This window comes from Coregonus lavaretus (genome assembly GCF_964263955.1).
Source record: "Coregonus lavaretus genome assembly, chromosome: 33".
In the NCBI taxonomy this organism is placed as follows: domain Eukaryota; kingdom Metazoa; phylum Chordata; class Actinopteri; order Salmoniformes; family Salmonidae; genus Coregonus; species Coregonus lavaretus.
The window spans coordinates 11,060,834-11,078,339 of NC_140020.1; the positions used below are offsets into that span (position 1 = coordinate 11,060,834).

A 17,506-nucleotide genomic window follows, 5' to 3' on the forward strand; every position below is an offset into this window, starting at 1 on the left:
ACAGGTGATATCAATAAGGGATCATAGGTTTCACCTGGATTCACCTGGTCGGTCTATGTCATGGAAAGAGTTCCTAATGTTTTGTACACTCAGTTTATAATGACTCTTTGTAGCAATTTAAGACTTGAAATGAAATCTATTGACATATTATGTGACCTTAAAGCATGGTCTTCGAGTGCACTTGCTCTAATTTCTTGCTTCAGTCGAGTGTGTGTGTGTGCGTGCATGCGTGCGTGTGTGTGTGTGTGCAAGTGTGCGTGTGGAAGAATGCAGTCCTTACCTCTGGTCACCACTCCCTCCAGATGGACAACATTGGGATGGTCAAACTGGCCCATAATGCTGGCCTCACACAGGAAGTCTCTCCTCTGTTTCTCTGAGTAGCCCACCTTCAAGGTTTTAATGGCCACTGACGTGTCCCGTTTCCCTGGGAGCTTCATCCGTCCACTACACACCTCCCCAAACTCTCCTGTGAGACAGACAGATACATAACCAGTCATGAGTCATGACCCTTAAGAAAAACTAGCATTTCATGTTTTGACAAAATACTTAGTGTGTTTTCAGATTAAAAAAGCTGTGCTGTGGGAAAATACAAATTGGAGTAGGACATCTTGTTATGCACTGGGGAGTGTACCAGAGACACGTAATAAGACAAGCTGTGGATATATAGATACTCTCATTGACCTCATCTCTAAAACTGATGTGGCAGCAATTTATCAGCTGTGAGCAGCTTAGCTATTGTCTTGCATTTTAAAAAGATGCAGGGCCACACATTAACTTTTCCCCCCTTTTGCAATTGCGCCATCAATATATACGGTAAGAATAAACCGTGTCAACCGTCAAGGTGTAAATATGTGGCTGTCATTATGATATATGAGTACACGTAACTAAACAGAGAGAGCTGGGAGACACCAGCCAGACTCACCTGCTCCAATAACTCGCTCAATCTTAATGCACGACGCCTCCAGCTCCTTGGCAAATTGATGGACAGCCCTGTTCGGGTCCTCGTAGGTTTCAGGGTCAATGTATGTTTTGGTGCCTGGAAATTTAACTGTAGAAAGGTAAGGGGATTACTGTTACGATTAAATATGCATACAGAGCGCCAGGCTGGCCAGGCGCTTGACAGGCACACCATTACCAAGGGCAACCATTCAGAAGGAATTGCTAAACAGCCAGCTGATGGAAAGCATCTGTGTCAAAAGGTATTTCTACAAACACCCTAAACCAGCCATTTATTATTTTATCTTACTCCTTTTTCCTTTTCCTCCAATAGAAATGAAAACATGATTATATTTTCTTCCTAACCTCCTCACAAAGGAGCGACAAGGATTTCAGCAGCCCGGAATGGGATTTACTGCTAAAGTTGTATGCTATACTGAGCAGGGCTTTGAGTTAGCTAAGTCTGTCAAGCTCTGCCAGTGAATTTAAAAGTCTGGTAAGGCAAGCCCTGATATAATGTAATACGAGTCATAGAAGACAGTTATTTTCTTATGGTCTTTGACTTGATAACCTTCTGAATTTTGCTGCGCAGATAATGGTGACTGTAGTTCTATCACAACTAGTACAATATTACGATTTTAACGCAATGATACTGGAAAGGTTCATACATATTCATGCAAACATACAGATGTAGGATCTTAATTTGATCAATCACAATTTGCTGAGAAATGGAAACGTGTAGTGTATTTGAAGTTTAAAAAGGCTTCTAAAGTTTGTAATTTCAACTATATTTCAACTTGATTTGCCCTAACGAAAAATGTGGATTATAAATAATTACATTAATTATAATCCACATAATAATTCACATTTCCTGTTGCTACAGGATTATTTTCCTGCTGTAGCAAACTGGTTCAAATTAAGATCCTACATCTGTAGGGTAAAAAAAAGCCACTGACTGAGAAAGAAGCGGTGTAGTTCTTCCCATGTACGTAACACCACACTAATAAATTACACGGTTCTAGTAGATGAGTGTGTTCCACTGACCTAATTTGTTCATATCAAATTCTCCCTAATTACAACATAACCTGCCAACTTCAATACCACAAGCTATTTAATGAGATGCACATAGTGGAAGACTATAACAAACAGGGAAAACACAGTACAGACAGAAACAAGGAAATCAGACACACCAAAACACCATCATTAAATTACTAATCAGCTCCAGGCTCAATAATGACAAACAGAAATACTTTTTTTTGTAATATCCTCTGCATACGTCCTGGAAAGCCATGTTGGCCTATCCAGTAACATATACACAAATGCATTGCGTTCCAGCGAGGAGCTCCAGCGACGGCAGCTGATATTTCCCTCCAATCCATCCTATAATTGCTTTGTCCATCCAAGCTGTCACCGGATCTGATAGGGAGACGTCTTATCACGGGCCTACATTGGGCCTACATGTTGAATTCACGCACTATCTGGCTTCTGTCGCCCTGGCAGTCCCTCTATTAGGCGCTCTTGTTTGCGTTTCCATCTCCCAGTGTTTTTAGCAGAAGGACCTGTGCCTTCCTGCAGCTTGATCTGTCAGATACTTATCAGCTGAGGATCACGAAATGCCAGCACAGCCGTCTTTCTACCGCTGTGGCCATGTGACACTCTGACCCTTTGTTTCACAATCAGCAGTTTGCCTACAGCAGCAGATCATTACGGCTTCGCTTGGGAAGATGTCTGCGGCTGCATCTCCAGGGGCATCATTAGGACAGGGTGGTGTGTGTCAGTGTGTGTGTGTGTGTATAGGTTAAAGGAGCCTAGAAGAGGAACCTTGGGATAGAGTAAATGTGTGTGTACATCTCTAAATCTCTACTCCGAGCACCACCAGGAGGTCAACAGCATCCTCCTATCTTACCAAAGTGGTTGAAAAGTTGGGTCTTTACATTTTTTATGAGGAATTCTCTCTTTCAGCTCTGCCCTGGATCCCATTCTCTGACAATGCTCATATTCATGTGTTTGCAGTTTGGAGCTAGGCCTCATGTCCTCATCTCAATAGATTTGTCCATCAAATACCAACCAGATGCTAGTGTGATTGTTCCCAGCTTTCATAAAAAAATCTGTGGAAAAATTAAGAGACCACTGCAAAATTATCAGTTTCTCTGGTTTTACTATTTATAGGTATGTGTTTGGGTAAAAATAACATTTTTGTTTTATTCTATAAACTACTGACAACATTCTCCCAAATTCGCCCCCAAAAATTGTCATTTAGAGCATTTATTTGCAGAAAATGACAACTGGTCAAATTAACAAAAAAGATGCAGTGTTGTCAGACCTCGAATAATGCAAAGAAAATAAGTTCATGTTCATTTTTAAACAACACAATACTAATGTTTTAACTTAGGAAGAGTTCAGAAATCAATATTTGGTGGAATAACCCTGATTTTCAATCACAGCTTTCATGCATCTTGGCATGCTCTCCACCAGTCTTTCACATTGATGTTGGGTGACTTTATGCCACTCCTGGCGCAAAAATTCAAGCAGCTCGGCTTTGTTTGATGTCCTGTGACCATCCATCTTCCTCTTGATCACATTCCAGAAGTTTTCAATGGGGTTCAGGTCTGGAGATTGGGCTGGCCATGAGAGGGTCTTCATCTGGTGGTCCTCCATCCACACCTTTATTGACCTGACTGTGTGGCATGGCGCATTGTCCTGCTGGAAAAACCAATCCTCAGAGTTGGGGAACAATGTCAGAGCAAAAGGAAGCAAGTTTTCTTCCAGGACAACCTTGTACGTGGCTTGAATCATGCGTCCTTCACAAAGACGAATGTGCCCGATTCCAGCCTTGCTGAAGCACCCCCAGATCATCACCGATCCTCCACCAAATTTCACAGTGGGTGCGAGACACTGTGGCTTGTTGGCCTCTCCAGGTCTCCGTCTAACCATTAGACGACCAGGTGTTGGGCAAAGCTGAAAATTGGACTCATCAGAGAAGATGACCTTACTCCAGTCCTCTACGGTCCAATCCTTATGGTATTTTGCAAACCTCAGCCTGGCTCTTCTTTGCTTCTCATTGATGAAGGGGTTTTTCTAGCTTTGCACAACTTCAGCCCTGCCCCTAGGAGCCTGTTTCGAACCGTCCTCGCCGTGCACTTCACCCCAGCTGCCGTTTGCCATTCTTTTTGTAGGTCACTTGATGTCATCCTACGGTTGTTGAGTGACATTCGAATGAGTTGGCGGTCATCCCGATCAGTAGAGAGTCGTTTTCGCCCTCTGCCGGTCTGTAGCTTTGTTGTCCCCAATGTCTGCTGCTTGACCTTGTTCTTATGAACCGCCGTCTTTGAAATTTGAAGGATGGAAGCAACCTGACGCTCACTGTATCCCTCTGCCAGTAAAGCCAGAATGGAACCCTTCCTTTCCTCACTCAAAACTTTATTTTTCAACTCTTTTGGCATGTCAATAGTTATTTTTTTATTAATATTACTTTTGAGGTATTATTAGCACTGTTTTTGCCATCCAGCTGGTCCTATTGCAAGAGGATAGTGATGACCAAAGCAGTGGTTTTTATACTTTTCCTCGTTAAATAAGATTTGGTTCAGGTGATCACCTAATCAGTACCTAATTCAGTAGAATGAGGTGTGCCTGTGTTGGAATTCAACAGATACTGGAATGGAATGGCTGTCATACATGTAGAGATGCTGATTTAAGAAAAATGTGCAGTGGTCTCTTAATTTTTTCCACAGCTGTATATGTCAAATGAAACAAGGATAGTACATTACGGCGTGGGGGCCTTGTTGTTGGACCAACTTCCTGTGAGGTGTCGGGCAGGCGCATGCTGTAAGTGAAATGTTTCAATGTGTGTGTGAGCTGATGGGGAAAGAAGGGACTCACATTGGAAATACAGCTCCTCGTCTCCTTCCTGGTCTGCCTTGCTGTAGCCACAGTGCCTGACAGGGAAAGAGGCGGAGGAACACACAATCAACTGATTGGGCCGAGGCAGAAGACTGTCTGTTTTACTAGAATCTTAATGAAGCGCCATAATGCTGCAGGTACAGATACAGCTGAGAGACATGGGAACACTGTTTGGCTGCTGATGTTGAACTAAAGTGCCCACCTCTGGTATTACATATATATACTCTGTAAAAGACTGTTTAGCATTCCTTGTTATATTAATGTGTAACATTCATGTATTGAATGCCCCCTCGGGCAGGTAATTCATTGTACATGGTTGTTCTATGGCACTGTACAATGCTGCGTCATGAAAGGAACTTGACACAGACACGAATGATCTGTTTAGTGTGTTATCACACTATTGGTGGTTTGCTGTGACCAAGTGTTTGTGCTTGGCTGTGTGTTACTGGATGCTGGCATGCTGGTTAGCTAGTTAACACACTATTGGTGGTTTGTTGTGAGTATTTGTGCTTAACTGTGTGTTAAACTGTGTGTTATTGGATGCTAGCATGCTAGTCAGCTATGGTGTCATAGTTGGCTAGCTGAATAAAGTGGGTTTGAGTTTATTCCTTTAAACATTGAACAACTGTTCAGTGAAACAATTTTAGTTTCTGAGGTAGAAGTTTTTGGTGAGGGAGGCCCCCCTCTCTCCTCTCCCAGATGCTTAGCTCATTTCATTCCGATCTCCTCTGCATTTTTGTAGCCATTTGCTACAGCCTGTCAACTATGCCTCTGCCTATCCCTGTTCTCTCGTCTCTGCACAGGCTACACAAACAACGCACAACACCGCGCGGCTGCTGCCTCTCCAACCTGGTGGTCCCTGCTCGCACCCCTCACCTGGAGTTCCAGGTCGCAGGCAGCCTCTGGAACTGCCGTTCTGCTGCCAACAAAGCTGACTTCATCCCAGCCTATGCCAACCTCCAGTCCCTCGACTTCCTGGCGCTGACGGAAACATGGATCACCACTGAAAACACGGCTACTCCTACTGCTCTCTCCTCGTCTGACCATGTGTTCTCGCATACCCCGAGAGCATCTGGTCAGAGGGGTGGTGGTACAGGAATCCTCATCTCTCCCAAGTGGACATTCTCAATTTTTCCCCTAACCCATCTGTCTATCTCCTCATTTGAATTCCATGCTGTCACAGTCACTAACCCATTTAAGCTTAATATCCTTGTCATCTATCGCCCTCCAGGTTCCCTTGGAGAGTTCATCAACGAGCTTGACGCCTTGATAAGTTCCTTTCCTGAGGATGGCTCACCCCTCACAGTTTTGGGGGATTTCAACCTCCCTATGTCCACGTTTGACTCATTTCTCTCTGCCTCCTTCTTTCCACTCCTCTCCTCTTTTGACCTCACCCTCTCACCGTCCCCCCCTACTCACAAGGCAGGCAATACGCTTGACCTCATCTTCACTAGATGCTGCTCCTCTACTAATCTCACTGCAACTCCCCTCCAAGTCTCCGACCACTACTTTGTTTCCTTTTCTCTCTCGCTCTCCTCCCACACTACTCACTCTGCCCCTACACAGATGGTAATGCGCCGTCGCAACCTTCGCTCTCTCTCTCCCACTACTCTCTCCTCTTCCATCCTATCATCTCTTCCCTCTGCTCAATCCTTCTCCCTCCAATCTCCTGATTCTGCCTCCTCAACCCTCCTCTCCTCCCTTTCTGCATCCTTTGACTCTCTGTGTCCCCTATCCTCCCGGCCGGCTCGGTCCTCCCCCCCAGCTCCGTGGCTTGATGACTCACTGCGAGCTCACAGAACAGAGCTCCGGGCAGCGGAGAGGAAATGGAAGAAAACTAAACTCCCTACCGACCTGGCATCTTTTCACTCCCTCCTCTCTACATTTTCTTCATCTGTTTCTGCTGCTAAGGCCACCTTCTACCACTCTAAATTCCAAGCATCTGCCTCTAACCCTAGGAAGCTCTTTGCCACATTTTCCTCCCTCCTGAATCCTCCCCCCCCCCCCCCCCCACCTCCTCTCTCTCTGTGGATGACTTCGTCAACCACTTTGAAAAGAAGGTTGACGACATCCGATCCTCGTTTGTTAAGTCTAATAACACTGCTGGTCCTGCTCACACTGCCCTACCCTATGCTTTGACTTCTTTCTCCCCTCTCTCTCCAGATAAAATCCTGCGACTTGTGACTGCAGGCCGCCCAACAACCTGCCCGCTTGACCCCATCCCCTCCTCCCTTCTCCAGACCATCTCCGGTGACCTTCTCCCCTACCTCACCTCGCTGATCAACTCATCCTTGACCGCTGGCCATGTCCCTTCCGTCTTCAAGAGAGCGAGAGTTGCTCCCCTCCTCAAAAAACCAACACTCGACCCCACTGATGTCAACAACTACAGACCAGTATCCCTTCTTTCTTTTCTTTCCAAAACTATTGAGCGTGCCGTCTTTAGCCAACTCTCTTGCTATCTCTCTCAGAATGACCTTCTTGATCCAAACCAATCAGGTTTCAGGACTGGTCATTCAACTGAGACTGCTCTTCTCTGTGTCACGGAGACTCTCCGCACTGCTAAAGCTAACTCTCTCTCCTCTGCTCTTGTCCTTCTAGACCTGTCTGCTGCCTTTGATACTGTGAACCATCAGATCCTCCTCTCCACCCTCTCCGAGATGGGCATCTCCGGCGCGGCTCACTCCTGGATTGCGTCCTACCTGACCGGTCGCTCCTACCAAGTGGCGTGGCGGGAAGCTGTCTCCGCACCACGTGCTCTCACCACTGGTGTCCCCCAGGGATCGGTTCTGGGCCCTCTCCTTTTCTCCCTATACACCAAGTCACTTGGCTCTGTCATATCCTCACATGGTCTCTCCTATCATTGCTACGCTGACGATACACAACTAATCTTCTCCTTTCCCCCTTCTGATAACCAGGTGGCGAATCGCATCTCTGCATGTCTGGCAGACATATCAGTATGGATGACGGATCACCACCTCAAGCTGAACCCTGGCAAGACGGAGCTGCTCTTCCTCCCGGGGAAGGACTGCCCGTTCCATGATCTCGCCATCACGGTTGACAACTCCGCTGTGTCCTCCTCCCAGAGTGCGAAGAGCCTAGGCGTGACCCTGGACAACACCCTGTCGTTCTCCGCCAACATCAAGGCGGTGACCCGCTCCTGCAGGTTCATGCTCTACAACATTCGGAGAGTGCGACCCTGCCTTACACAGGAAGCGGCGCAGGTCCTGGTCCAGGCACTTGTCATCTCCCGTCTGGACTACTGCAACTCGCTGTTGGCTGGGCTCCCTGCCTGTGCCATTAAACCCCTACAACTCATCCAGAATGCCGCAGCCCGTCTGGTGTTCAACCTTCCCAAGTTCTCTCACGTCACCCCCCTCCTCCGCACACTCCACTGGCTTCCAGTTGAAGCTCGCATCCGCTACAAGACCATGGTGCTTGCCTATGGAGCAGTGAGGGGAACGGCACCTCTGTACCTTCAGGCTCTGATCAGTCCCTACACCCAAACGAGGACATTGCGTTCATCCACCTCTGGCCTGCTGGCTCCCCTTCCTCTGCGGAAGCACAGCTCCCGCTCAACCCAGTCAAAACTGTTCGCTGCTCTGGCACCCCAATGGTGGAACAAGCTCCCTCACGACGCCAGGACAGCGGAGTCACTCACCACCTTCCGGAGACATTTGAAACCCCACCTCTTTAAGGAATACCTGGGATAGGATAAAGTATTCCTTCTAACCCCCCCCCCCCCCAAATTGTAAAGTGGTTATCCCACTGGCTATAGGGTGAACGCACCAATTTGTGAGTCGCTCTGGCTAAGAGCGTCTGCTAAATGACGTTAATGTGCCCTTGAGCAAGGCACTTAACCCTAATTGCTCCTGTAAGTCGCTCTGGTTAAGAGCGTCTGCTAAATGACTAAAATGTAAATGTAATGTAAAATGTACAATATGGTTTGCTAACAAACTGAACTGATGATGGCGTGGAAACATCAATTAACAGATGATTGACATGCAGGTTAATGTCAAATGGATATAGAAATCACATGTGTATATGGCTCTACCCCCATGTAAGGCATGCTGTGATGAAATGCTATCCACATAGAAATGAAGTACAACTGGAAGAGAGCAGGGATGGTGACTGACACACTGGAGGGTTGATCTGGGATGAGACGGCTAGAGGCAGTGTTATGAGTGTATTACTGTTTAACACCAATGATGTAACACACACATACACGCACGGACATACACACACACACGCAGGCACGGACATACACACACACGCAGGCACGGACATACACACACACACAGGCACGGACATACACACACACACGCAGGCACGGACATACACACACACGCAGGCACGGACATACACACACACACAGGCACGGACATACACACACACACGCAGGCACGGACATACACACACACGCAGGCACGGACATACACACACACGCAGGCACGGACATACACACACACGCAGGCACGGACATACACACACACACAGGCACGGACATACACACACACGCAGGCACGGACATACACACACACACACGCAGGCACGGACATACACACACACGCAGGCACGGACATACACACGCTCACACACACAGTCTTGCGCAGCTAACCTTGTGGGGACATACAATTCAGTCCCATTCAAAATCCTATTTTCCCTAACCCCTAACCCTAAACATAACCCTAACCCGTACCCTTACCCTAACCCTAACCCTAACCCTAACCTTAACCCTAACCCTAACCCTAACCTTAACCCAAAAACCTAACATTAACCCTAACCCTAAAACTAACCCTATCTCCTAACCCTAACACTAATTCTAACCTTAACCCTAAACCCCCTAGAAATAGCATTTGACCTTGTGGGGACCAACAAAATGTCCCCAGTTGGTCAAATATTTCTGTAAATATTTCTGGTCCCCACAAGTATAGTTAAACACGTCCACACTCACAAAGACACACACTCACAAAGACACACACTCACAAAGACACACACACACAAAGACACACACTCACAAAGACACACACTCACAAAGACACACACACACAAAGAGGAGACAAAAGCTTTCATTTTAGAGTACTTTTGTCTCCATAATGGATCCATTACAAAAAATAAAAAATAAACATGCTAAAAACCAAGTCAGTTGTTCTTCACAGTGTGAGGACTGGAAAATGATGCATCACAATCCATTAGCACAGCATGCCACAGATGATGGGTGCCTGTGGTGTGTGGTGGACTGACTCCACGGCTATGGAGGCCTGTGAGTGACAGAAAGGCTAACTGACAAGCAGAGACTCACAGCAGTGGAGAGTCAATGGGGCCCGCGAGAGCGTACCTTCTCCCAATGATGAAGCCAAACACCATGAAGACCAGGATGATGGTTCCCGCCACTGCCACCACCGCGATGATGATGACGGGGTTCTGCTCGCTGGAGACAATGGTGGATGCTTGGAGAGGGACACACACGCACGCACGCACACACACACACACACACACACACACACACACACACACACACACACAAACAAACACACACAGACAAAGGGCACACAGTGTGAACTTTCAGCACATCAGGCGTTGGAATCTACAGGACATAATAGAACCAATGAGTAGCGAGCGGGGAGCCTGATAACCCCCTTCTCACCCTTTACAAGAGAGACAAGGAGGGCTAGTTCTATTTCTGGTCCCTCTGCATGCACGGCTCCACTGTTTCAGAAAGTGGGCTTAACGGTCCCTGATGGTAATGCTGGTGCCCTTCTTCTGAAACAATGACACATTCGGGTTGGATTGTCTCCCATTCAGATGCTGCTTACACTGTTAAGACTTTTTGCATTGACAAACCACCAATTGCTCAAAAGAATGGGTGCTATGGCACTTTAGGCTGTCAGTGCACATGGTGTATGACTGGGAGAATTCCTGCATTTTAAATCAAGTGAGTTCAGTTGCTACATAAACACCAGAGAGAGAGAGGAGAGAAATGATTTCTGAGCCCTGCCACTTTAATTGGGACCTACTGCTCCTTGTGGACGATACTCAACTATATTTCTTAATGGGATAAATGGAGCTATGAGATTAGTGGCATTTTGATGAAGGTCTACACACTAATCATCTCTAGTGTGTATGCGTGTGTGTGTGTGTCTGCATGCGTGTGTGTGTACACGCCTGTGCATGTGTTCTGCTGGTACCTGAGGCCTCCTCCTTGGTAGTGACCTCCAGCCGGGGTCCGTAGGTGCCGTAGCCGGCCGTGGTGAAGGCTCGGATCTGGAACACGTAGGCAGTGCTGGGCTTCAGATTGTTCACTGTGGCTGACGTGGATCTGGACTTCACTGTGGAGTAGATCCGATCCTTCTGGTCCTATAGAGAGTAACAAACAGACTTTGTGTTATGATCATCTTGTCATTTTGTAACCATAGACACCAGTGTGTCTAGATGATGTATGAATTGACTCAATCAAGACACCAAGATACAGTCAGAATGTGTCTGTAAATGTTTGAATGCCTCAGTTTGTCTGGTGTTTATATATGATATATATTTCAGAAGATTTATTAATGAACTATTTAACCCTATCTGGGGTTAAAGAATGATTCTCTCTGTGTAGACTCGTGATCTCAAAAGCCATTGGCAGAAAAAAAGCTCTGCAATGCCAGGCTCAGAATCCGTTTGGAATTTACAGACTGCGTGTACTGTGTCTTTTGTTGTTGATCTGTAAATGATTTTCTCGGCAAAAAAACCAAATGGAATGCCAAAGCCTGTTAGGAGTGAAGTCATGCTTGCTTCCAATTTTACAGATGGGCAGACTACAGCCACAGTACGTGACACAGGAGACTGAATCCTGGCAGCCTGAGAGGCCGTGGCCAACAGGACCTCGAACATCAGGAGCCATGGAATCTAGCCCTTTGATTTGTTGTGTTAAACCCACTCTCCTCAACCTCCTCAACCCCCTCGCTACCTTGCTCATCTGTTCAGACTTAGGAGACACGGGAGCTGAGGTTATATTATATATGAGGGGGTGAAGGGGGGAAAGGAGAGAGGGAAGATACAGAAACAGATTGTCAATGATGGCAGAGTAGCACGATAAGGTGGGTGCTGCCTGGCGTGTGTGTGTGGGTGGCTGTGAAGGACCAGGGACTGATTAAAATCTTATGAGCGTCTCATTCATTATTGCAATTATGGGACAAAGGATGTCCTCGCAGAATCCTACCGATCCCACTCGCCACGGCATGCAGATAGAATATGAAATGAAGGGTAGGCAAAATGAAACTAAAAAGGAGAGGAGAGAGATGGGGGTGGGGGGTGGGTAGGGTTTGGGAGAGCCAGAGTTGTCTGTGTTCAAAGCTGTAACAAAATCACAGAGACATACACACACACACACACACACAGGCAACACACACACTCTCTCTCAAACACACTCACTTTTTCGTAGTACTTAATCTCATATTCGGTGATGACTCCGTTGGGCTGCTCAGGCTCCTGCCAGGAGAGCTGGACACTGCGCTGCTGCACTCTCTCCCTGATGACCTCACTGACTTGGGAGGGAGCTGTTGGAACAAGACGTGTCAATAAGTGATGGGCAAACCCACTCTGCACTCACATCGTCACACCAGTGTGCTGTAAAAAAAATTACAATGTGTATAAACTTTTTTCTCCATGCACTTGGTTGCATGTTTAAGTGTGTATTTTTTTCTCAAACTCATATCGTCACACGCACACGCACACACACACACACACACATACTCTATTCACACGGCTCCTAAATGTTTACACCTCGTAATTACAGTACAAACAGCGTGAGATAGCATTAGCCCAGCCAGTGTAAAACTTCAACATGTGGGTTCTGAATGACATCCATGTGGTCCTTTGTAGCTCAGTTGGTAGAGCATGGCGCTTGTAACGCCACGGTAGTGGGATTGATTCCCGGGACCACCCATACGTAAAATGTATGCCTACATGACTGTAAGTCACTTAGGATAAATGCTTCTGCTAAATGGCATTTATTATTATATTGTATATTACAATTAAGTAAAATAAATTCCATTGAGACGGTGGTCGAACCAGCAGCACTTATTCTCCCTAATGACAGCATTGAGGCATTTAAAAATCCTTTTAGCGAAATGTACCTGTAACCTCGCTACACCCGGTTTATAGCAGAGTAATTATCTGTTGCACTGAGCATAAACTCTGGAAGTTTGTCTTTTTTTTTCCTACTTCTACTGCACAATTAAAGTGTCTTGTTGCTGCACCTGGTGTGAAGAGCTGTGAAGTCACGCTTGTAATTGTACATTGTAACAGTTCTGAATATTTAAATTCTCCCACATGTTTGAACATCCACTGTTAAGCAAGCAGAAGTAAACATAGGCAGGTTTTTGTAGCAAAGATAATAAACTCAAGACAATTAATTCAAATCTTTGTGCAGATGGGGCGTGCATTGCTCCTTGCTGGTGTGAGCTGGAATATGGACTGATTGGTGTATAATACTCTAACTTCCATCTACAGTATCAACCACACACAGTCATGCCTCAAGGCCAGTTAGCTTCTGAATGAAACAATGCTTTTATTTTCTCAGAATCACAAATTCTGGCATATACAGTTCAACTTCAGAGCTTCCACAGAAAATGGAAAATACTAATTGAACTTGAAGTTATGAATATACAGTAGAGTATATCCTTTCAGCTTTCAGCTCGCCCTCCCGGACCACCTGAAGGCACCACAGACTCTGGGCTCCTTTAAAACGACCCTAAAGACCTTTCTCTTTAGGAAGGCTTTCTGTTGATAGCTGTGCACCTTGGTGTCCTTGTCCCTTTTAGTGTCAGCTGTGTTCTTTATGTCAGTTCCCCTGTCTAGTTGTGTCTACTTGATTTCTATTTATTTATTATTTTATTTACTTTGATTATTCTGTATAATGAAAAGCACTTTATAAATGTAATAAATACATTATTATTATCCTATATCCTATGAGAATGTCTATGAAATAAGCAGGCAAAGGAATTCCCCATTGGAAGGGGGGAGCTCTGATTGTGTGGGAAGGAAGGTTGGAGTTGGAGCTCAGAGCGGGTAGTGCTGATGTCTCTATGTGTCATGCTGATTAGTGACTCGGTGGAATGAGGGCTCTCTGAGTTCTTGGGCCCCAACACGGCCTGACCCCAGATTTGTTTTAAGATGACCTCCCCGCTAATGACTGCTGCTGGATTTAAACCTTGTTAGGGCTCATCTGCATTCCTGACAGTAATGCACACGACAACAGAGACCCAGTCACAAACCCCCTGTTTTGAAATGTCACGTATAATCCTACCAATCCAAACAAAACACGCTAACAATATATATTTTTCACAATGGCCTCGCAGTTACAGGGACGATTACGTTTTCACAACAAAAGGTTAGGGCAGCTTAACTTGGGCCATCTTGGCTGTTTGTTCTCTGCACCCTGTCCTGTGACTGGCCCTTTAATAAGTGCAGACAACCTCCCTTCTCCTGATGGATGGATGTTCTGGTTTGAGTTTAGAACTGCCTCAAGACACCTCTAGCGTGTGTTCCTCTCATCCTCCCTTGCAATTCCTTGTATACAAGTGACCCTTGGAGGGTTACAGCAGCCATGGATGTGAGCAGATAGATAGATGTGATCTAAAGTGAAATTCTGACTGTTGTCTTTCTCTCTCTCTCTCTCTCTCTCTCTCTCTCTCTCTCTCTCTCTCTCTCTCTCTCTCTCTCTCTCTCTCTCTCTCTCTCTCTCTCTCTCTCTCTCTCTCTCTCTCTCTCTCTCTCTCTCTCTCTCTCTCTCTCTCTCTCTCTCTCTCTCTCTCTCTCTCTCTCTCTCTCTCTCTCTCTCTCTCTCGCTTCAGCTAAACTAGGACAGCAACAGCTAACGTGAGAAACCATGACAAAGCCAATAAAATAGACTGACACGTTCTGTCTCTTGCCTGAGTAGTGTTTCTATGATAAGTTATACTTCTAGCACTGTTCTCCCTCTACCCTGAGTGTGACTGAAGTTGTGTCCCAAATGGCACCCTATTCCATATATCAGGGATCATCAACTAGATTCAGCAGCGGGCCAATTTTTTCTTGATCAGATGGTCGGGGTGCCGGAACATAATTACAAATAATTTGTAAATTGACCTCAAGAAGCCCAAACATATAATATTTGACTAAAACATAATAATTTCAAACCTTGCTTAAGATCACGTCTCTATTATGTGTGAGAATACTTGGGAACAGATTTCCAAAATTAAAATCACTTGGAGCTGATTTCCTGGTGTTTTTACAGTATTTTATGTCCAACCATGAAAAATAAATATAAATTTGCTCAGAAAACTTGAGGGGCCAAATACAACCACCTGCGGACCGCCAGTTGGGGAACCCTGCCCTATATAGTGCACTACATTTGACCAGACCATTATGGGCCATGGTCAAAAGTAGTGCACTATGTAGGGAATAGGGTGCCATTTGGGACACACCCACAGGCAGGCCTTGTCATCAGATCCACACCATTTATCCCCCTCCGGCCTTAGGCCTTCTGCTGCACTCCTCCACTTCACCGCTCCCTCCCTCCCTCCCTCCCTCTCTCCCTCCCTCCCTCCCTCCCTCCCTCCTCCCTCCCTCCCTCCCTCCCTCCCTCCCTCCCTCATTTACTCACCTACTCTCTCTCACTCACTCACTCACTCACTCATTCACTCACTCACTCACTCACTCACTCACTCACTCACTCACTCACTCACTCACTCACTCACTCACTCACTCACTCACTCCCTTCCTTCCTTCCTTCCTTCCTTCCTTCCTTCCTTCCTTCCTTCCTTCCTTCCTTCCTTCCTTCCTTCCTTCCTTCCTTCCTTCCTTCCTTCCTTCCCTCCCTCCCTCCCTCCCTCCCTCCCTCCCTCCCTCCCTCCCTCCCTCCCTCCATCCCTCACTCACTTACTCTCTCACTTCCTTCCCTCCCTCCCTCTCTCACTCAGCCACAGGTGACAAACATCTGCACTGTTTTGTTTTCACTAGGTACCATCATTAGATCAATGCACACCATTTGCAGATCTGTTCCACTGGAGAGAAAAAAGTGAATTCCCCGATGGTAATTTTAAAAAGGAAGGGGTAGCAGTGGCCTTTAAGCATCTCAAATGTTTGAGGGGTGAGAATGAGTGAGGTAGCTGGGTGGGTTGTTAATATGGACGAGCCATGTTCCTTTAAACTGTTCTGTTTCTCCCCTGTGGATTACTCAGGCAGCACCCTGTGACAGCCATTAACGACGTACTAAACATTATAGGGACCAGAATCCAGTCAGCCACTCCAAGACTTTTAACAAACCCAAGGGGCTTAGTGTACCAGAACATTTATTAATTGTTATGCCTGTCTCAAAGTGACTGTTTGGGGGAAAGCGTTTGTGCAATCACTCAGTCTGCAATATTAGAGAATGTATTAGTGACCCCCAACACCTCCCCCTGTAAAGCTAACTCATCCGGAAGCCCACTCTCTCTCATGCGCCGCATTTGAATACCTTTATGAATTCATTACGCTGGAAGATTTTAATATCCGCTTCTCTTTCACTCAGCCGGTTGGTTCTGAGTAAGTCTACAGTGGCAGAGAAAATGTCAGTTCATTATAGAAAAGTATTTCTTTCTGCTCCTCTGCTTGGCTTGTGAACCAAACCAAGGCTATAAACTACTCTTCTTTTAATTACCAAACCCATGAAGTCAAGCTTGAGTATCTTACGCCCTAACTATTGACTGAGTGTACTCGATGATATATACTATCTTAAAAGCCATGGTTACTTAACAGCATTTAAATAGAAAATGAGTGGGAGATTGCTGCATCTATTCTTCAACAGGCTTTGCACAGTAGACAGGAAATCTAATAACAACAAGGACATTTCAACACTTTAGACACCTGCAGATAACATACATCGGCTTAGCCTATGGTATAAATATTAGGCTAAGGAAACGGGTGTAATGTCACACAGACAGGAACCACCTCAGACATATTTTACACACAGTACATTGTTTTTGGTCCGCCCAGAGTCCTCTAGATTTCATTCTGTCATGACCACAAGTTTGATATTCATGGCCCACTTAAGGAACTAAACTTTAATAGATTGGGAGCCTTTTTCAGACATCTTTTCCAGAGGTCTATGAAAACATCAAGATCGGCGACAGTATGGTCCCAGGGTTGACAATAACGAGCTATGACATAATCCCGAATACTTCCCATTTGACATTGTGACTCCCATAGGAGAGAAAAACTTCCTGGTATTAAATGTTGGCGGCGCCCAGGAGAGAGAAGGACGTTGAAGCAGTGGACCAAGGGAAGTCGAGCTGGTGTGTGTGTGTGTGTGTGTGTGTGTGTGTGCAATAGGTGGGTGTACTCCCTCATTGTTTTAACTAGGTTTCCAGCTATAGCCTAACTGGCTGTGAGACAGTGTAGTGTTGCCTGGGCTGGAAACAGCAGACTGGGTCTACTAGCCTAGTAGTGAAGGTTATTCAATCACTCAGTAGGCTGCACACTGGGAGCAGACATGAAAAAGAAGACAGAAGGAGAATTCACTTTTTGTGTTCAGCACAGTCAGTAGAGGCTCAGTGAACCTCAGACAATGATAGGCCCAGCCTTTGATGAATGTGAGGGGCACTGTCGGGATTGGCTAGTGGGTCTCGATCCGCACTGGTGTGCGTCCTTCATCCACACGCCCGCCCGC

At 46.0% G+C, this 17,506-nt stretch overlaps 1 protein-coding gene across 1 annotated transcript in view; it reads right to left on the bottom strand.

The window, feature by feature from the left end:
- Window positions 1–17,506, bottom strand: part of LOC311108655 (ephrin type-A receptor 7-like) — an 87,740-nt gene that overhangs the window by 7,787 nt on the left and 62,447 nt on the right. The window contains exons 6-11 of the mRNA XM_084151348.1: window positions 12,250–12,374; window positions 11,022–11,190; window positions 10,172–10,283; window positions 4,816–4,871; window positions 923–1,048; window positions 281–466 (exon numbers count right to left, since the gene is read on the bottom strand). Coding sequence (XP_084007474.1) covers window positions 281–466; window positions 923–1,048; window positions 4,816–4,871; window positions 10,172–10,283; window positions 11,022–11,190; window positions 12,250–12,374 — 774 coding nt within the window. The remainder of the gene's footprint in view (window positions 1–280; window positions 467–922; window positions 1,049–4,815; window positions 4,872–10,171; window positions 10,284–11,021; window positions 11,191–12,249; window positions 12,375–17,506) is intronic.